The sequence below is a fragment of the Podarcis cretensis genome, assembly GCF_951804945.1.
Source record: "Podarcis cretensis genome assembly, chromosome: 17".
In the NCBI taxonomy this organism is placed as follows: Eukaryota; Metazoa; Chordata; class Lepidosauria; order Squamata; family Lacertidae; genus Podarcis; species Podarcis cretensis.
In genome coordinates, this window is record NC_137187.1 from 11,227,693 (window position 1) to 11,249,991 (window position 22,299).

The following is a 22,299-nucleotide window of genomic DNA, read 5'->3' on the forward strand; positions in this document are numbered from 1 at the left end:
ACACAGTCCACGGCTAATTAGCAATCTTGTTTGCCTTCGTTTCGAATCTGTGCGGCTTAAAGTCTCCCTTCATCTTTCCGGCAGCTTGTATATCAACCAGAGGAGGCCGTGCTAGAACCTGCTGCTGTTTTTATCACAGCAACTCCCCGTCCTGTGGCAATGCAGCTGTGGCATTTACCCTGCCTACCCTTTTCAGTTTTGTGGCTCGCAGCTATTGTTCTCAGCCTCAGACTTGCAACCGGCACTCATGCATATGTGTGAGTATGTGCGAGGGGAGGGGAGAGAGAAATAGATTTATGAGGGATGAAATCACCATTACAACCTCTCCACTTCACACTTTGGGGAGGGGGACGGGGAAAAAGAGAGAGAAGCAGAAGCTGCTTACAGGCTGCCAGACTGAGGGCCTAACCTGTAAATCATGAGCCGACTGACAAGTCCCTGCAGTTAAGCTTGCTTGAAGTGAATGTTCAAATGTACGAGGCCTTATTCGTTTTGGATCCCTTGGCTGTGCATATTTCTCTGGTGTACGAACCTGAGTTTTCCCATTTGTGGCTGTCAGGGAGGCTACAAATGGGCCAGGGGGCTGCAGGAAATCACAGCAACTTCTGTAGAGAGGCCTGGGAGAATGAGAAAACAGGTGCATACCCTCCAACATTTCTCCGATGAAAATAGGGACGTCCTATTCCATAGTAAGAATAATAATGATAACAATTTTATGATGTATATACACCATGCATCTGGGTTAAAAATGTCTCTCTACAGGGCTGCCTTCAGATGTCTTCTAAAGGTTGCTTAGTGACTTATCCCCTTGGCTCGGGGGTCACATAACTCCATGCCCTCCAACGTTTCTCCAATGAAAATAGGGACTTCCTAAGGAAAAGCAGGAAGGCTTCTGTAAATCTGGGACTGTCCCTGGAAAACAGGGAAACTTGGAGGGTCTGTGGAAAAATCCATACAGATAGGCACTTTGTAACAGAAACACGTTTAGCCATTCCTTGTAGCTCCCTGATTTTGGGGCTCTCTCTGTCTCTCTCTCTGTCTCTCTGTCTCTCTCTCTCTCTGTGTGTGTGTGTGTGTGTGTGTGTGGGAGAGAGAGAGAGAGAGAGAGAGAGAGAGAGAGAGAGACTATTTTGAGGAAGACAACGTTCAGCCCCCTATCAAGAAATTGCATTTTTTTCAAGTGAGATGAGCTGAAGCTTCTAAATACAGTACTACAGTGGTACCTCAGGTTACATACGCTTCAGGTTACATACGCTTCAGGTTACAGACTCTGCTAACCCAGAAATAGTGCTTCAGGTTAAGAACTTTGCTTCAGGATGAGAACAGAAATCGTGCTCCAGCGGCGCGGCGGCAGCAGGAGGCCCCATTAGCTAAAGTGGTGCCTCAGGTTAAGAACAGTTTCAGGTTAAGAACGGACCTCCGGAATGAATTAAGTACTTAACCCGAGGTACCACTGTACTGAGAAGCTGGGGGGGGAGGGGAGAGAGAGAGACAAACTTTTGGAAATGGACAAAGAGAGCCTGTAGCAAAATGGTACTGGAACTAACACAACCAATAGCAACAAAACATGCAGTGGAGGTAGATGGGATATCGCATTGTCTGCTGACTGGCTCAGCTTGCAACCAGCCTCCTCAGGCTTCGTAGTTTCTCCCAGATTCCCCAATCCAAAAAAAACATCAAAATAGTTCACACAAGTTGCAGAAGAAACGGTAAAACTATTATTGGACTGTGCCACTTCTGACTCTGCAGATGGGGGAATCGCATGACTAAATATCCCTCCATGCAAAAAATAAAACAGACCCCAACAACTGTGGACTGGCAACTAGATTTCAAAGAGAAGCGCTCTAATTAGCCTTTACATTGACATCCTCGTTTTGAATGCAGAAGGGTTTTGAGGTTGTTTTTTCTCGTGGTGAAGCATTCAACCATACGTCCACCTACCTGCAGGCTGCATACTCAACATCAAAATTCACAGAGGAGAGGTTTGTGGAGCAAATTCATTTCAGCGCTAAAATAAACATTCTCTTTCCCTCCAGCCCCCTAAGGCCTGGTTTTATGTATGCAGATGTGTGCTTCAATTTCCTCATCAGAGATTTGTCTCTCTGTAGAGGGAAAAGAACAATAATGTACTCTGACTTATTTCTTTTTCTTTTTTTTTAAGTGTATCACGAGTGTTCATTTCACTGCAGTACAATGCTACCTGATCAGCATAGTATTGGTGGTGGGGTGTGTGTGGAATGGCCATGTCACATTTCAAATGATCTGCAACACACTCTTTCCCTAGAGCTTGATCGCCATGTTGCAAAACCAACTTTTCAAGTGATGCTGAGGACATTTTTAGGATGTGGGGTTTTTTTGCACAAGGCTTGAAGGGTGACCCCAGAGTATCAGACAGCCCATCTCGAGCTCTGCAGGCATATTTAATTAACAAACAGTATTCTTTGAGAAGCTGTGCCAACATAAATGATGCTGGCACAGACATAAAGAGATTATGACAACTTAAGAAAACACTAAACAGAACCTGGAGTTCTTAATAAAAACCCACCCAAAGCTCTTCATTTCCCACCTCATTCTGTTTGTGTAACTGTTTTAGAATAATTAGGATTAGTGATGCTTGCTTACTTGATAAGGACACAGGGACAAATGTTGCTGTGGCATTGATTACTCCCTCCTGGTACCAGCCAAACCACAGTTCTTTTACGTAAAACACTTTTTTCTAAACCAGGCATGCAGAAGCCTATCAGTAGCACACACTTATATCAGTTTTATGGAAGTTTAAATCCCATGCCTTTCCCTGGCAATGCAATTTGGAGTCGGGGCTGATAAATTTTTGGTGAAAAACCCAAGCCCCCTCACAGAATGACAGCTTGCAGGATTCCTTGAAGGCCGCTCCCCATTCCTGGAGGGGGGGGGCAGTGTTGCGGGCAGGCCACACACTCTCCTCATGCACAGCGGGGGCATGGCAGTGCCCGCGCATCATAGGGGAGTCTCGGCCACGTCATGCCCACGGCCGACCAATGCGGTCAGCCGAGGGGCCATGGCTTAGCGTATTGAAGCAGCCGTGTGCGGGGGCTCCTCCCTTTTGGGTCCATGTGTTTTATTATTCAACAATTGGGGGTGGGGGGCTCGGAGCCTTGACACACAAGAAGGAGAAAGACGCTCAGGCCATTTTAAGGCTGCACTGCAGCTGTGAAGCTGGAGCAGCAACAAAATACTTGCATGGTGTAAAAGATGAGGATTAATCGGACTGAGATGTTGCAATAGGAGGACTGTTAGGTTGTGCTGAAAAGCCACTTCTGAGCTGGAGAGGAGGTGGGGTTGTGGGCTTCACGCCCTCCCCCACGTGCGCGGGGGCCGGCTCACAGCCCCCGCGAGACTGAGGGAATCCTCGGCTGCGTCATCTCCCTTGCCAGCCAATCAGCTGGCCTGGGAGGCATGGCCTGCGCTATTTAGGGCCGGCGCGGCTGAGGATTTTCCTCTTTTGTCACTCCAGCTGCTCCGGTTTCCCACCCCTCCCACCCTTTAGGTTTGGCTCTCTGACATTGCTATGGACTTCGGTTGGTCGCCGTCAAGGGGCCTGGTAGGAATTTTTTCCACTTGGCAAATTGGCTCCAGCCATTTGGTTTTTCGCCTACCTCGTAGCAAATCGTCACAACTTCCTCGGCGTTGGCGGTTAGGCATTGGTAAGGGTATTGTTATGCAGATGAGAGGGGGGGAGGAAGCGCCATCACCTTCCCCCCATATCGAAGGGTAGTCCGGTAAAGGATTCCGGGGGGCGTTACCTTGTCCGCAGCCTATGGAGGCCAGGGCCTAAGGCATGCCCCCGAGCGGTTAATGTGCATCAGCAGGACTCCCCCTATTGGTGGTTAACCCTTCCCGGACTTCAAGCAATCAGGCTGAAGCCGGATAGTCGATAGGACCAATGCCTAAGTCAATACCGCTCAATTCCTGTAACCAATAAAGTTGTGGCCAATTTTCGCCCATTAACCTAAAATGCTGGTGTCGTGTGTCTTTATTTCTGATGGGGGAGGCGGGAACTCGCCACGCAACCAACCCCACAAAATCCCAGTTAAACCTACTGATCTCATTAGAAAGAAAGAAAAAGCTTTTGAACAAACCCTCCTAGGTGGAAAAGCCCTTAGGCAGCAGAACGTGGTGGGAGCTCTGAGACAGCAGAGTGCACTTCAGACTCCGGGGATCACATTTTTAATGTTCCCTTATGCTTTAACCAAAACAAACCTATCTGCAAACAGAAAATTAGCAGAGCAGGAAGAACGCTGGCCTAAAATGCACTGCCCTGATAAACTAGCTTTCTACTCACAGTTGACTTGGTTTTTAAACACAGTAAAATGTTCAGAGTGGTGCACTCTACCACCTCCGAAGTCTTCCAGCTCATTATTCTGCATGAGAACATCTTAACTAGAGTTTCCAAAGTAATAGGTACTCTCGGGGCATCTCTATTAATAAGGAACAGAGCTGCAGCATAGGGGCACATGAGGCATATGCCTAGGTACTGAAATCCTGCCGTGGGAGCAAAAGGATGCAGTCCAAATTACCTTTGGGCATGCTTTCCCATTATATTATTCTGCAAAAAGGAGTTCAGCAGTTTGAGCGAACCTCTGGCAATTACAAGCCGATACGGAATGTAAACTCTGGTCCTTGGTGCACTCTTTGAAAGTCAAACAGCTAGGTACATGCATGGTGCATTGCAAATGTGCAGAAAGCAAAAATAAAACAAGCCAGTCTGTGCATGCATTTCCTACAGTTGGTGGTTGCGTGCGAAGAGGTGATCTGAAGCATCAGTCTGTGGGACAGCTCAGTTGGTAAAGCATAAGGTTCTTCATCTCAAGGTCATGGGTTCAAGCCCCACGTTGGGCAAAAAAAACCCTTCTTTGCAGGGGGTTGGACTAGATGACCCTCATGGTCTCTGCCAACTGTACAATTTTATGATTCTAAACTCTGGAACTGCACCAGGCGTGAGGAACTTTTGTCCCCCCCGCCCCCGACGTTGCTTAACTGTAACCCATCAGTCCTTGTCCTGCTTGCAAACTTCCCAAAAGGGGTCTGTAAGGCTACTATGAGAACAGTTTGCTGGACTGGATGGGTCTTTGTCCTGATCTAGCTGGGCTCTTATTATTTATTTACATTTGTTTTATTTATAAAATAATTATTTATATTGCTCTCTTCCAAAATATCAGGGGAGGGTACAGCAATCCTTTTTAAAAACACAAAAAAACCAAACCTTTCTTGCCTACTCCAGAAAATTATAGCAACTGCATAGACCTGCCAGCATAATAAATATTCAAGAGATGTATGAAGGGCAAAAGGAAGCTTTCTGGGCCATGTGACCATCATGACTAAACTGCTTCTGGCACAACGGGACACCGTGACGGAAACCAGAGCGCACGGAAGTGCAGTTTACCTTCCTGCTGTAATGGTACCTATTTATCTACTCGCACTTGCATGCTTTTGAATTGCTAGGTTGGCTGGAGCTGGGTCAGAGCAATGGGAGCTCACTCTGTTGCGGGGATTCGAAACCACCAACCTTTGGATTTGCAAGGAGGCTCAGTGTTTTAGACCACAGCACCACCTGTTCATGGGCGGTATATGGGCAGCCAATAAAGAGGTTTTAGCAGAGGCATCAGGTGCTGTTAGCTGTCTGCACTCTTCAACGGTCTTGCCGCACATTGCATTCTTTGCTGGCTTGAACTTCAGGACTATGCCTAAGGGCAGCCCCGCATAAAGCTCGTTTCAGTAATCCAAGTTTATATTGTCTTCTATTCATGCAAACACCTCAGGAGTTTGCAAAGCTGCTACTAAGCTTGCGGATAGGCCAGGGTCATGTAGGAAAGTGGTACCTCTACCTGCCAAGGTGATGGGAAAGAGTATACATGGCCACCCTGTTCTATGCATCAGCGGTGACTTGAAAAGGTAAACTGCACAGGGACCGCTGTCATACGAATTTACAATAAGATTCTGCACCTTGTGAGGAGAGGAGACAGAGAAGGGATTGGGGAACCAAATATATATGTCTTATGAAAGTATATATCTTCACCCAAAGTAGTAGAATCTATGCTCTGGCAATCTTGTCTCCTTGGCCTAGTTCCTGCTCAGGTGGTAAATGTGGATCCAGGCTGTACAGATTCAGCCTGCAGGGGACGGGTTCACATGATTCAACCCTCCCCTCTGCAGCAACAACAATGGTAAAAAATATATATCCTAAAGATAGAAGCACATGAAGCTGCACCAGGCAGGCTAGTTCTAGTCTCGCCTGCAGACTAAGATAGAGTGACACAGAAAATCAAGGGACCAGAAAAAGTTCTCTCCCCAGCTTAACACTTTCCTTGCTGAAGCAAAGAGACAAAGGAAACTGGAGGGGTGGAGGTTTCAGTGGCAGCGGCAGCAGAACAAGGGTGAGCGGAAGACGGGAGACGCAGGAAGAGATGAGTCTTATTTTCCCTGCCTCCAGCCAACACCACTCATGGTACATCTTGTAAAATAATAAAAAATGTGCCACTCTAAGTGTCAGGCAGACACAGGTCTGCTAGTCCCCCTCAGGTAGTTTTTGTCGTGAAGTGTCATGCAGCAAAAGATTAGCCCAAGTGTGTTTTCTGTGGCTGAGGTTTTTGTCCTCAGTCATCATGGAAGAAATAGAGGGGGAAATGTACACATACAATAAGCCTTATGAACATTTAACATTATAAGTTTAGGGTGCAGTGCCAGGATAAGTAATAATTATTCCGAAGGTGCAACTCAAGTTACTTCTGTACTTTCTCTCATGAGGCAAACAGCCTTGAGGAATAAATTTCTACTGGGGGAAACTCCCACCCAGCAACACAACGCTGACTGGATTTTCTACCATTCTGATACAGCCATTAAACTTTTCTTAAAAGCAGGACAACTGATTTGGCCCTTAAATGCTGGATCTTGCAAAGATTCCAGAAGGTTAGGCGGCAAATCTAGCTCAGAGCCTTGTGGCACTAACTGATATATAGCAGCACAATAAATCTGTAATAAATCTCTGTGTCTTTTATTAACAATAATAAATCTGTTAGTCTTTACTGTGCACAATACCCCCAAGCTTTTAAAATGTTTTAATATGCATTGTGTTTTATATTAATTAGTTTTATATTACTAGAAAATGAACTAAACTTTTTTTAAAAAAAGAAAAACCCAACAACTTGTTGGCGTTCTTAACAGCAAAGATGGCACTTTTCTCCCAGGTTAAGACAAGTGTGAATCTGTCTGAGCTGAAACTATTCGCATTCCCCCATCCCACCATTTTGCTGAATGTTGGAAAACACCTCCTTTCTTATTATGGTGATTTTTATTTTATTTTTCGAAATATTATCTACTAGTCCTTTACATTTCCCATCCATGCTTTTAGTTCTCAGGTGATTTCCTTTGTTCTCAGTAGTTTTAACATATAGCCAAATCTGTTTATTTTATGGGATCGCGCATGTATCTAACTGCAGAAGCAGTGGCGTAGCGTGGGATGTCAGCACCCGGGGCAAAGCAAGTAATTTGCGCCCCCTAACCCTGGATTTGCGCCCCCTAACCCTATCCCTAACCCTAACCCCCAGATGTTGCGCCCGGTGCGGCTGGGCCCCCCCCTGCACCCCCCACGCTACGCCACTGTGCAGAAGAAAGGAGGAACAGGAACAGAGGAAAACCAAAACATGCAAATGTATGTCTGAAAGGTGAATGTTCACAAAAAATCATTTCCAGGAAATAACCAACAAATATTTGGTATAGCCTTACACAGTTATGGTCATTTCTGGGTCATCAACACTGAAAGTATTACATCATTGGTAGGTTCCAGTTTGCAACCTGCTTCTGAACCATTTGCACAAGTGCAAGAGACTACAGCAAGTGCTGTTCACATTGACTCGCTGCCCATAAAGTGGAGGAAGAAGCACACATTATCATTAAGCTGCGTGTACCAAAAACTGGCTAGTGAACGCTTCAGCATCATCTTAAGTGATGGTCGGCCAAGAGTTTGGGCACAGCCTCAGACATGATTTCAAAGACTAAAGCTGAGCCATTAGAGATGAGCCAAATCTAGTCATTTCCAGTGAAGATTTTTGGCAGTGCCAAACATGTACCGTAATTCCCTTCTGGGCATTCTTAGCCCTCTTTGCAGACATGTTCGTTTATTCATTTACATTGCCCACATTTACCCACAGTGATGCCATGATGCAGTGAAATCTGATTACCTTTGCCGCTTTAAGATGTCTCTCTATTAGCCGTAAATAATCCCTGATTAGGTGGGATTATCTACATGACTAAGGCAGGAAGGAGAAAGAAGCAGCAAGCAGAGAGGAAATTGTGCAGGCAGGGTTGAGAGAGGAGGATATTCACAACAAGTATTGAGGGGTGTGTTTGTTTGTTTGTTTGTTTGTTTGTTTGTTTGTTTGTTTGTTTGTGTAGGGGGTTCTATCTCACCCAAAACTGGCTCCAAATGAAAAGTGAGCCTGCTTTTTCTTGCAGTGCAGCAAAGGTCTCTGCACGGACTAGAGACCTTATCGCACATTGGAAAGGAGTCTACATGGCAATGGGATGGTAGCTACCCCATAAGTTCCTCTTGCAATCGTGGTTATTTGTCAAACTCTGCTCATTCTTCACAAACACAAAAAACACCTCAGTTTCCCACAGAGAATTAAAATGTCAAGTACCACCATATTACCCCTTAGAAGAAGAAGAAGAAGAAGAGTTTGGATTTGATATTCCGCCTTTCACTCCCCTTCAGGAGTCTCAAAGCGGCTCACATTCTCCTTTCCCTTCCTCCCCCACAACAAACACTCTGTGAGGTGAGTGGGGCTGAGAGACTTCAGAGAAGTGTGACTGGCCCAAGGTCACCCAGCAGCTGCATGTGGAGGAGCGGAGACTCGAACCCGGTTCCCCAGATTACAAGACTACCGCTCTTAACCACTACACCACATATTAGGCTTCTTCAGACAAATTTGATCTCTACACATAAACTAACCAGCATTTTTCCTACCACCTGGGGGGGGGGCGCTGTGAAACCTAAGCCAGTGATGACCTACTCAACTACTTATTCATAAACAAGGGACCTTACAAAAACCCTAGCAAGCTTCCAGTACACACACACACTCTTCCTCACAAGGAAACTAACTCTGAAAAGCTGCCCCGGAACTTACTTCCGCTTAGAGGCAAGGAAATGTGCAACCATCTTAGAAGAAATCAGGCGTTCAAAGAGCAATTGGACAGGTTGCCTTTGTTCTTGCATAATCTGGGTCTCTGCAAGGGCTGGGCTCCCCTGTCAGGCCTTGGTGGACCAGTCGAGCTCCCCAAGGCATTGCAGTAGAACAAGCCACATTAGATTACAGCTGACTGAACCAGGCCCTGTCCAAACCATTGTGCTTTCAGTTCCATGAATATGTTTTGTGAAGGGACTTTTAAATATAAATGGGACTTTTAAATATATAAGGGACTTTTAAATATAAATGAAGCCGGTCTCCGAGATTTGTCTTTCTATCCATTTCTTGGCACATGAATCTGCAAACAGTAGCAACATCAGCTTGGATCAAGAGGAGGAATTCAACGCCATACTCTTCTGGTTGTTCCCTCAGTGCAGGCGCTTCCGCTTGCCACATGAAAAAGTCCCCCTTCTTCTCCTTTTGTGTGCTGTTCTCCTGAGCCCCACAAAGCCAATTTCAGGGGCACAACGGTGGAGGAAAAGGGGAAAGCCCGTTGCACTAGATGGTGTGTCTGCATGGGCTTCCACTAGCCGGATCAGTTAGCTGATTCCAGGCAATAATTTTTATCTTTCCATATATGTTCTTTTTTCCAACTAAATGAGGAATTTTCACCCAATGCATCTCCAGACTGATACTTCGATTACATAAATGCACACTGATAAAGTCTAATGGATTTATCTAAAAGGGGGCTAGTGCACCATTCCTTTTTCTTCATTTTGTTTAGCTACCTAAAATATTTAGCACACTGCCACTCCTCAGTTCATGGGGTAACAATACTGGGAGGTGAGGGAATCTAACATTTAGGTTTGAAACAACAGGTCCACAATAGGAAATCGCTTTAGTAAAACTCTGCAGCCAAAATAGTAGATCTTAACATCCAGAATACCCTACAGAATAAACATAATTTGTATCCTCTTCAGAAAGAGACAAGGAAGGAGAAACGAAAGATGGAAAGACATTATGGAGCCTGGGGGTGTTATCCTTCTGACTTTTCATAGTGAAGACATTCAGAGCAGGGTTTGTGGCTGGCACAGGAGATCATGTAGGGAGAAGTGATGTCTAAAGTTATGTGGGACTGAGGCAGTGAAGAGATTTCAAGTCAAACACTATAGCACCTTTATACTAATACACTGGCTTAATTGGCTATTATGTGCTCCAAAGGGCACAGAGCTTGCATCAGGGAGCAGATGTATATTTTATATATATGGTGATAAAATCAACATTTAAAGAGCAGAATTTAAGACAGGCACTTCCAATCATTGTCTGTGCAAACATTCCAGCTTGCCAGATGAAATGATACTACCTGCTTTCCCTCTGCATACTGTTGTGGAGGTTATCCTGACACCCCCCTCAGCTAATTTTGGGGGGAATGGGGGCACGTGGTGGGAGAAGAGAGGGGGAAAGCCCCATTGTGCACACAGAAGGCCTTGTGCAGGGCTCCCACTGACAGGACCTGTTAAGGTAAAGGTAAAGGTACCCCTGCCCGTACGGGCCAGTCTTGACAGACTCTGGGGTTGTGCGCCCATCTCACTTAAGAGGCCAGGGGCCAGCGCTGTCCGGAGACACTTCCGGGTCACGTGGCCAGCGTGACATCGCTGCTCTGGCGAGCCAGAGCCGCACACGGAAACGCCATTTACCTTCCCGCTGGTAAGCGGTCCCTATTTATCTACTTGCACCCGGAGGTGCTTTCGAACTGCTAGGTTGGCAGGCGCTGGGACCGAGCAGCGGGAGCGCACCCCGCCGCAGGGATTCGAACTGCCGACCTTTCGATCGGCAAGCCCTAGGCGCTGAGGCTTTAACCCACAGCGCCACCTGCCCTGTTAGCTGTGTTTAAATGAGCCAGACCTTTCTCCAACCCTGAATTCAGTTTGTGATTATGCCAGAGTGGGATGTTGCTGTTCAGTGAAATGATCCCCACCCTGGAAAAGTCTATTAGCCTTCCTGGTGTAACAGCCATGTGTTCCTCTAGGCTAGATGCCTTCCTGGTGGCTGCTGTGAGCCTCCCAGGTATGGGAGACATTTCAGCAGGGAGACAAAAATCCAGCAAGCCGGAGAAAGGAACAAAGTACATTTGACCTAGATGGCTGCTTTGCGAGATACATTTCAAATACATTCGATATGCTCTAATTGTTCAGGCATTACAGATTTTTTCTGCAGTTATCTAAAGCATTAATGAGGCTTTTTAGAGATACTTTGTCTAAAGAGGCAGTTGGATGGTTCTGGGAAAGAGCTAAAACGCTGTGGTTGTGAACTGGGCCCACAACTTTGTTTTGAGATGCTTTCTGAATTACTAATCCATCCTTCTAAATGCCAGATTAGAAGACAGTCGAACTTTGGTTGTCAAACAGAATGCATTCCAGGACTCCATTTGACTCCTGGAACTGTTCGAAAACCAAGACGCGGCTTCCGATTGGCTGCAGGAGTGTCCTGCAGCCAACCGGAAGCCATGGAAGCCGCGTTGGACGTTTGGCTTCCGAAAATCGTTCGAAAACCGGAACACTCAGTTCTAGTTTTTGATCATTCGGGAGCTGAAATGTATGAGTTCCAAGGCGTTCAGCAACCAAGTTACTACTGTGTTAGAAGCCAGTTCACTTCACAGTGGATATTTAAATTTATTCAATATTGCCTTACAGTGGTACCTCGGGTTACATATGCTTCAGGTTACAGAACAGACTCCGCCAACCCAGAAATAGTACCTCGGGTTAAGAACTTTGCTTCAGGATGAGAACAGAAATCGTGCTCCAGCGGCGCAGCAGCAGCAGGAGGCCCCATTAGCTAAAGTGGTACTTAAGGTTAAGAACAGTTTCAGGTTAAGAATGGACCTCCGGAACGAATTAAGTACTTAACCCGAGGTACCACTGTATTGTGTATACTCTAGTGAATTCCTGTTGATTTGAGATGTACTGAGTTCTTCTACACAATCCACTTTTCAGAAATTTCCAAATGCTTTTTTGGATAGTTCTGAATTAATTCCAAGAGGTTCAGAATCATTGAGATGGGGCTCTCCCCATTTCTTCACCTCCTTCCATTCTGTTTCACTTACCAGTGCTGTGAAAAAGAGTCTAATTATATAGTAAGTTTCTTTAGGAAGAGAAAAAGATGTTTTAAAAATGAAAGTGAAAATACTTCGGGAATGTGTACATGATTTGATTTAACCATTTTCATTATCTTTGAATTCAAAGAAAATTTTATACAGATGGACTGCATTTGGACACAATGGTAAACCATAGTTTAGCATTATGAGAATGAGCCTCGGGGAATCTGGCTTGCAGGGAGTGCTTCCACTCCACTGAGCACAAGGAGATTAGAAGTTTCCACTTCTGTTTTAGATTCAGCATGCAGTGTCTAAACCATAAACTGTGGTTAATCTTAACTTGAAAAAAGCTAGCCTCAGAAACCATGGTTTGAAGTTGATTTATTTCAGCTAAGCATAGCTAAGGTTAAACACATTATGGCTATGTTTGGATGATCAAATCTTGGCTTAATTATAAATTAGGACATGAATAACTCTCATGCAGCTAGGAGGTTGCAGCTAACTGTAGCTTCCCGTTTCTACTGATCTGGGAAACTACGGTTAGTAGCTTATAAGTAAGCTAGGATATCAGGGACACAGGTGGCGCTGTGGGTTAAAGCCTCAGCGCCTAGGGCTTGCCGATCGAAAGGTCGGCGGTTCGAATCCCTGCGGCGGGGTGCGCTCCCGCTGCTCGGTCCCAGCGCCTGCCAACCTAGCAGTTCGAAAGCACCTCCGGGTGCAAGTAGATAAATAGGGACCGCTTACCAGCGGGAAGGTAAACGGCGTTTCCGTGTGCGGCTCTGGCTCGCCAGAGCAGCGATGTCACGCTGGCCACGTGACCCGGAAGTGTCTCCGGACAGCGCTGGCCCCTGGCCTCTTAAGTGAGATGGGCGCACAACCCCAGAGTCTGTCAAGACTGGCCCGTACGGGCAGGGGTACCTTTACCTTTTAAGCTAGGATATAAAGCCATGATTTAAAATTGACTGATTATCCTAGATAGTTTGGAAGCCATCCATCATGGTTCTTCAGTTCAAACATAATAGGGAGCTATGGTTCACTGTGGCTTCCCAGTTTATTTCCCCGCTTCTATGAAAGGAGAAGCAAAACAGTTCGTGTGGGTGTGTGACACTTGTTTATATAGTGGCTTGTTATACTGAGATTTCATCTTCTGAAATCTCAAGTTCAAATTACTGGTACATGGCAAGTCAAGCTAAAATGTGAGAATTTCCAAACGCCTCCTTGTGGTCAGGCCAGAGGAGAAGAGTTTGCATGTGAGCCCAAGGATCACTGTAGTTCTGTTATATCCCAACCAGCCTATGATATCTCACACCACAAAGAAATTACAAGAAAGAATTCTAACTGCTGGGGATTTGGGGGGAAATGCTAATTTAATTCTTATCTGATGTAAATGGTCTTTGGTGGAAACGTCTGGGGCAGAAGTATAACTGGCTTTATAATGAGAGCGGTTAAGATAAGACTTGATCCTTTTTGCAGTTCGGTTGGTTAAAAAACTGCACCCTGCTATATGTAAACATAAGAGCCTTATTAAAAAAATCTGTTAGTGGCAGCAAAGGTTTTTACACACCACAGGAAATATAATGAGCCATTGCACCCTACGAGGCAGCTGAGGAAAGCGTTTGCAGTGGACAGAATGCACAAATTAATCTGAATTAACGTAGCTTTTTACAGAGAAGCGCAAATTGCAATGAACTTTGCAGAGATGTGTCCTTAAGAAAAATAACACTGGGAGAATTACTGTACATATTCTCAGTTAATGAAACCTCTGTTGGGTGCTGTACGGTTTTAATAATACAATAATTAATAATTAACGGAGAAGGAAAAAAACACAGGAAAAGAAATAAGGAAGAAGAGGAAGAGGAAGAAGAGAAAGAGGAAAGGAACCTGTAACGTTAGCCTTAGAGACAAAAGCATCCTTCATCATAGCTGTCAACTTTTCCCTTTTCTTGCGAGGAATCCTATTCGGAATAAGGGAATTTCCCTTAAGAAAAGGGAAACGTTGACAGCTATGTCCTTCATATGCACTATATCAAGGCAGCCAGATATCATGAAGTTATTCCCACCCTTCACTTCACAGATGTTTGCTGGCGAAGGTACTGAAAACTTAATCATTAATATAAAAGGGATTAAATCTTCCATTGGAAAAAAAGGGGAGGGAAAATACTTAGTCACATTCAGGAGTTTGTCTAAATATCTCCCCAATTTGGTGTATGTGTGAGGGGATTGGGATGGCTTAGGATTCTTCAGATCCAGGCCACTTTCCCCAATGCTCCAGAACATCCCCTTTATGGCTCTTCCACCACCAGATTGCCAACATCAGCTGGACCACAACTTCAGAGGAGCTGCTGTGGCAGATGGGAGAGGGAAGCTCCAATATTAGACCTCCCTCTCTGGTCCAATCTACACTATTTGTGTGTTTTTACATTTTGCCAGAAGCCCCCCAGAGTGGCTGGGGCAACCTAGTCAGATGTGTGGCATATAAATAATAAAATTCTTATTTTTCTCCAGAGACACCCTCCCAGGAATCACAGCATTGCAACTTCAGCAATGCTCTGAAGTCTCCGTCCGAAGTACTGGTTTCAACATTCAAGTTACCACTCTGTGTCACAGTTTTTCCACAGCTGACTAAGTGGGTGAAAACTTAACCTTAGAATAAAAAATAAAAAATAAAAAAAATATTTATACCCTGCCCTCTTCAGCCAAGACTTGGGTTCAGGGCGGCTAACACCCGATATAAAAACAAATTGATTGAAATACAACTTTAAAAACATGATTAAAATACAACATTAAATCATTAAAATGCAGCCTCATTTCAGTGGAAACTCAAATCAAAAACTTTTTTGGGGATGAAAACATCAAGTCTTCACCAAGGCTAACTATCCAGACTGGTCCTACATGGGCCAGAAAAAAGCCAGGGAAGTCCCCAAAGAGGAGTTCCATCACAGGAGGAGAAAGGAAAAAAGAAAGAGGGGGAGGGAATCAAACTGATTCCAAGCCAAAGGCCAGGCGGAACAACTCTGTCTTACAGGCCCTGCGGAAAGAAATCAGATCCTGCAGCGCCCTGGTCTCATGAGGCAGAGTGTTCCACCAGGCCGGAGCCAGTGTTGAAAAGGCCCTGGCTCTGGTTAATAAAAACAACAACAACAACAACAATAATAATAAACAACAACAACAACAACAACAACAATTTATTATTTATACCCCGCCCATCTGGCTGGGGCTCCCCAGCCACTCTGGGCGGCTTCCAACAAAATATTAAAATACTGTAATACATCAAACATTAAAAGCTTCCCTAATCTGACTTCCTTAGGGCCCGGGACCTCTAGGGTGTTGCTATTTATGGACCTTAAGGTCCTCCATGGGGCATACCGGGAGAGGCGTGGGCCATACCGGGAGAGGCGGTCCCATAGGTATGAGGGTCCTACAAGCCCTGCAGGAAAGGATGAGGTTTGCCATGAGTGAATATTCTCACAAAGACTAATAAAATGGTGCTAACAAACATTACTCGTCATCGCCTTCACCCCATTTATTTTCAAGGTTACCCACTTGTCCATGTCTATTGCACTCACTTCTGCCCCACTGACAGCCTGACAGCCCCATCTTCCTTCTTTTGCCCCTTCACACAGCCTTCTCACCTTCAGGCATTTCCCCCCTTCATGAGCAGCTAGGAGAACCGCTATTTACAGAAGATGTGACAAGCGATCTGGGGTGCGTGTAGCCCCCCCAAACCATAATAATAATAAATAATAATAATAATAAATTTTATTTATATCTCGCCCTCCCCAGCCGAAGCCGGGCTCAGGGCGGCTAACAACAATAAAATAGTACAACATTCTAAAATCATTTCATTATAAAATTAATTCAACTCAAAATGATGGCAACCATTGGCTAAAGTTCTGTGAAGATTGCCAAAGGAGGGAGTCAGGCTGTGCCCTGACCAAAGGCCTGGTGGAACAGCTCTGTCTTGCAGGCCCTGCGGAAAGATGTCAAGTCCTGCAGGGCCCTAGTCTCTTGTGACAGAGCGTTCCACCAGATTGGAGCCAAAGCCGAAAAAGCCCTGGCTCTGGTTGAGGCCAGCCTAATGGCTCCCTCCTCCCTCCTTCACGCACTAAATAAAGTGAAGACGTTTTCAAGTCTCATTCGTTTCAGCTGGAGAACTAAGGCCATGCTTGTCTCCCTCCAGAGAAACCAAGGGCACTTGAAAGTGCTGCAAATTTGGCTGGGTTGTGAGGCGCCAGCACCCATCGACATACCTATCAAGGGGACGGAATCTGAGGTGGCAGGCATGATCTCAGCAACAAGCAGCATGAAAACCGTGAGAGACAGGAGGACCGTAATACCTGCAATCAAATTGTGAAGGAGACAAAAGGTGAGGCAAGATCTGAATGCTTTCTGTTCCAAAGATTATGAACAGTGAGCGCGTTCCCTTGATTAGGCATGCAATTAAACATTACATATTGATCTCAGAACATCAACTCGGGAGACCCTAATAAATCAAGGGTGCAGAGAAATATATGTTGCTAGGTCCAGCAGAACTACAGCTGTTTCACACATTGCAGTACATGCAATGCCCATTCTGCCAGTGTCATCCTGGCTCCTTTCTTAACCTGCATTTTCCTTACTTTTGAGTAGGTCAGCCACATGTTATACTTAACAGAAGACAGTCTTCTATTTTGAGGCGCTTCTATTTGAAGGCATCTACTTGAGGGCTGTCGAGTTCATGTTTTGTTTAAAGATGAGGAACTATTAAAAAAATGTAGATCAGGGATCTTGAAGTTGCCCATCAACAGTTGGGCACACCTGCACAGCAGACCGGGCAGGTGCACAAGTCAACTGTTGCCTTCCCCACTATGGTGACATGTGTTGTCCTTCTGTTTCAACCAGAGTTTCCCAAACTTGGGTCCTCCAGCTGTTTTTGGACTACAATTTCCATCATCCTTGACCACTGGTCCTGCTAGCTAGGGATGATGGGAGTTGTAGTCCAGTAACCTCTGGAGATCCAAGTTTGGGAAACCCTGGATTAAACCATAGCGATTTATGTGTATATATACCAGGCATAGGCAAACTCTGGCCCTCCAGATGTTTGGGACTACAATTCCCATCATCCCTGACCGCTGGTCCTGTTAGCTAGGGATGATGGGAATTGTAGTCCCAAACATCTGGAGGGCCGGAGTTTGCCCATGCCTGATATATACCTATAACCACATGCAGCTGATATACTAATTGGTGTCCTCTTGTTGTGGTGATGCATAACTAGCCAGCCTAGTTCTGAGAGGGTGACACTGGCATGAGAAGGACCCTTCCCATGCAGTTTCTCAGTGGTTTCCACACTTCTCAGGCAGCACAAGAACAAGTCTTGGGGAGGTAAACTGAGATGATAGGAATTTAAAGCCGAGCCACCATCAGCTATAAAGCTGGGGTGCCCATATTTTCGAATGCTCCCCCGCATGTAAAAAAAAAACTAGCACACCAGGCAGGTGATTGTGCTAAACTTTCCTCTCAGATGCTAGGGATGTTTTAAAACCCAAACAAACATGGTAACGCTTCAAAACTATGAATGCCTGCAGTCTAAAGCGGTACACTCTAGAATCCTACCACCACTGTGTCCCACTTCTGTCAATGTGTGGAGTAGCTCTAAATTCTCAGCTCTTACCCAAGGATATTTTCTCTCCAGAGTCAGCTGGCAGCAAGAAAACAAGCAACGCTAAGCCTGATATGAGGACGCATGGAATCAATAAGTTCAATCCATAGTAGAGGGTGCGGCGGCGCATTGTCACGGTGTAAGTCACATCCGGATATGGCTCCTTACAGCACTCATAGTACAACTCATTCCTTTTACCTGGGACACCTGCAAAGAAGCAAATTTGAAGTAAGAAATGAGGAGAAATACGCTGCATTCTTACAGCCTTTGGCTGCGTTAGTAGGTCTATGGTCTGGCTCCTCAATCCCCACTCTCATTTACCAATAATGTAGGCCATGGATTAGGGTCACAGCTCATCAGCAAAACATCTGTTTTGCATGCAGAAGGTACCAGGTGTCTCCAAGGAAAGACTCCAGGTCTGAAAATCTGGGGAACCACTGCTTGTCCATGTAGAGAATACTGACCTACAAGGACTCAGTTGTAAGGCAGCTGCATATGTTTCTAATTGGGCTCAATCCAGATGTCACACCAAGTCATGCTTTGCCAACCATAGCTGTGGTATGAACTGATAAAGCATGCTTTCTGCTCAGGCAGCAAATCAGAATTACAGTGGTACCTTGGTTCTCGAACGTAATCCATTCCGGAAGTCCGTTCGACTTCCAAAACGTTCCAAAAACAAGGCATGGCTTCCGATTGGCGCAGGTGCCCCAGAAACAAAAGCTAACAGCCACATCGGACGTTCAGCTTCCGAAAATTTTTCAAAAACCAGAACACTTACTTCCGGGTTTTCAGCATTCAGGAGCCGATTAGTTTGTCAAGTAAACCATTCGAGAACCAAGGTTCCACTGTATTGTGGCTATAGCCATGGCTGAAGCCACTAGGCCTTAGAGACATAAGCAGAGGGAAATGACATCATGGAAGCAGCTCTCACTGGGGATTCCCTAACATACCCTCCCTCCTGCCAATTGCCTGTCTGTAGCCCTGGCCTTGCAATCACTTCTCTTAGGTGCCAACATGGTTGCCAACTCAAAAGCAATTGACGTCACTGGCACTAGCCAATGCAGGCAGACTTCTGCAGTGTCCATGGCCAGAGCATGAGCAAACAATCCCCAGATCCCAGCTAGCTACTTTCCCATATGGCAGATGGTTGCAGCTGAGAGATCAGGGCTTGCCTGAATCCCATTTAAATTTGCTCCTCCAGGCATCCTTCCTCTATTACAGGAATGCCAGTTGTCCAAATTGTTTGGATGACTTTGAAGGTTTTGCCCTCTAGCTGTGCCTTAATGCCTCTTCTCTACTTATTCTCAATAACTCTTGAGGACGTAATAATTCTTAGCATCTCGGGAAATAAGGTGAGAAAGCAAAGCCTGCCGATAGATATTTAGCTCTCTCCTGGGGCTAATGCAACTCTCTACGCATTTCATTTTGTACACATACTGAAAAATCCATACAAATATATTATCCAGCCTAGGGCGGGGGTGGGGTTGGAATTTGGTGAAAAACACGCCATATGATAATCGTCAACATTTCCAAAGAACTGTCATAAGAAATACAGCATCCATCCCTCCTCTGGCAAATGTCATTATAGGACTATAACATGTAATTGCCCATTCTCTAAGCTCTCCATCAGATTCAAGCAACAATCAATGGTTATTATAATGTCCAGTGTGATGGCTTGCACTTTTCAAGCTGTTTAATAGCACAGCGGAGCTGAAATGATTTATACCTTTTTTTGTTTTGTTTTAGCATACAACAGATGTTACTTCTGTTTCCCATAGATTCCCTGGCACCTCTCTTGAAAACGTTGGTTCATTTTCGGCGGGGCTGTGGATTGGCCGAGAAAGCCTTAAAGGGGCATGCCTGGAGAGTCTTGCAAGCCTTGGCTGGGTTTGCCGGGCAGCCTGAGCACAAACCCTAAAAGGACAAGTCTGGGGAAGCTCAGAGTGCTGTGCCTTTAAAACAACATCTGCTGGAAGAAGCTGCCCGGTTTTGGGGGCCACCTTCCCAAAACGCCAGCCATCGAGGTGAAAATAAAGAATGACGAATACTCAAACTTCCTTCCTTTCTTTATCTGAGCAGGCGGCGGCAGCACTGGTGATGAGTGTAGGAACAACATTCTGGACTTTTGTTGTCCCTGAAAAAAAGGCCTTTGTAGTGGATCCCCTGTATGCTGCTGCTGGCAGCTTTCCTGACTAGGCCTTGACATCCAACAGGCTCCCCCAGTTCCCCATGAGCACTTTATAGCTCTGCAGAATGTGGGCTTCCAGACCTCTCCAAACCTGGAGGTGGAGAGAGGCTGTGGCGCACGAAGCACCTGGCCACAGCAGGCCCTGCCCCCCCCCAAGAGCATGCCCCACGAAGGGTTTAGCGATGGGTAGAAGCTGCGTTGGGTTGCACCAGGAGATCTCTTGGTGATGTGCAGTTGATCAAAAAGGCTTGTTGACTCCCAGCTGTACAACAGCGGCAACAAAATGACTCTTCCCCAAACCCCCAGAATCAGAAGGCTAACCAGAGGTTGGCTTCTGTGCAAGAGGACTGTAAGATCAGCTTAGATCTCCTACGTATTCAGAGGCACCCTGCTCTTTAATTCTAACTGTTATGGGGGTTTTTCTACACCTGGCTCCAGCTGGTGGTCTAGTTAAACAAGAAAACAATGTAGATCAGACAAGCCTGAAGTCTGTCCACTGCTGCGGATTACTGGGAGGCAGAGGGCGAGGCAGTGTTAGGGTGGGGCTGATGCAGCACAAACACATCAGCAGAACCCATCTGGCGGATGTTCACCACATTGATCTTGTCGCCATTTCTCCATCCCAGTAAGCCACAGAGGCATTGGGGATGGGAGATCAGGTATGAGTTAGAATTCCTGCTCTATGATTGCAGTCACGGTGTTGTTGTCTTTCACATGACGGTATATGTTTTGACTCCACAGAGTGGGAAGTGATGAAGACAGGATGTTTGTGTTACTGTGTTCCATGAAGTGGGACTCTTGTCCTTTGTTCTTTTTCTCTTTGCTGTCTGATGCTAGAGAGAGAGGGAGCCATGTTGCAGTGCTCCGTGTGTGTTTATATGTAAATAAAGTAGATCAGCCAAAATGCTGAGTTGCTGAGGTCTGTCACGCAAGCCATGCGCAAACTCTGTGGATCCTAAGTGTACCTGTGTCGGTTGGCATCGGTCGCTGTGATGTTCAGGCAGAAGAAAGCTTTTGAAGCTCCTGAACGATCGACCAGGAGGGAGAGAACATGCCAGTTGGGCATGTGTCTCTACCAGGGTCCTACTCAAGTGTAGGCTAAACTCCTGACAGTATACACCTCCACTTCTTGCTATTGGAGCAACCACTTTGGGGTGCTTTTGATATCTCTGTTCCAAATAAGAGGCATGCCCAGAGTAAAAAGGTAATGGTAAAGGGACCCCTGACCATTAGGTCCAGTCGTGACCGACTCTGGGGTTGTGGCGCTCATCTTGCTTTATTGGCCGAGGGAGCTGGCGTACAGCTTCCGGATCATGTGGCCAGCATGTCTAAGCCGCTTCTGGCGAACCAGAACAGCACACGGAAATGCTGTTTACCTTCTTGCTGGAGTGGTACCTATTTATCTACTTGCACTTTGATGTGCTTTCAAACTGCTAGGTTGGCAGGAGCAGGGACCAAGCAAGGGGAGCTCACCCCATTGCGGGGATTCGAACCGCGGACCTTCTGATCGGCAAGTCCTAGGCTCTGTGGTTTAACCCACAGCATCACCCACGTTCCTTTAGCAACACACAAAGAGGGCATGAATGTCTGCTGAGTGTTGCTAAGCATATGCTCAGAGTGAAGCATGCCCCTGCTTGCAATTTTAATTTGGAGTGGGGGAAGACAGTGTGCCTCCATTAACAGAAGTTTAGGGAAGACTGGATTAGATTCACTTGTCTTAGGTTCGTTTAATAAAGCCAACTTACCCACTAAATCCCATTCTCCATTGGATATGTAATTGGAAATATCAGCTTCGAGCATCTGCAGATCAAGCAGCCAGCCATTGTGCGTCCAGGAGCCAAACTTCAAATCGCATTTCTGCACATCAAAAGGAAACCAGCGGACATCAATGTAACATGTGCTCTTCAAGATGCCTGTAAGTAATTAGAAACGTACATGTAAATGTTTCTAAAGGGGGAAAGCAGTGAGATCTTAAAGGCAAGAGTGGAAGGGGAATGAAATTGCAGTCATATCCACCTGTTATCAAGAGTTCAAGGGAGCAGACAGCTTTGAAATGCATTCCAAATTGATCTGCTAACAAACGGTGCCTATAATTCTGCGTTTCAGTCATGGTCTTCAGAGGACCATCTGATGAAAAAGCTGATTGAAAATAATAACTGGCGCCTCACAGTTAAGCTGCATGGAGCTTAAGCCTCCAAGAAACAGATCTCAGGTGCTT

At 45.8% G+C, this 22,299-nt stretch overlaps 2 protein-coding genes across 2 annotated transcripts in view; both read right to left on the bottom strand.

The window, feature by feature from the left end:
• Window positions 1–22,299, bottom strand: part of CHRNB3 (cholinergic receptor nicotinic beta 3 subunit) — a 319,642-nt gene that overhangs the window by 128,867 nt on the left and 168,476 nt on the right. The gene's annotated exons all lie outside the window — the stretch shown is intronic.
• Window positions 1–22,299, bottom strand: part of LOC307206344 (neuronal acetylcholine receptor subunit alpha-7-like) — a 115,313-nt gene that overhangs the window by 18,153 nt on the left and 74,861 nt on the right. Inside the window, exons 6-8 of the mRNA XM_079959549.1 lie at window positions 21,827–21,994; window positions 17,906–18,100; window positions 16,506–16,592 (exon numbers count right to left, since the gene is read on the bottom strand). Of these exons, the coding sequence (XP_079815675.1) occupies window positions 16,506–16,592; window positions 17,906–18,100; window positions 21,827–21,994 (450 nt within the window). The remainder of the gene's footprint in view (window positions 1–16,505; window positions 16,593–17,905; window positions 18,101–21,826; window positions 21,995–22,299) is intronic.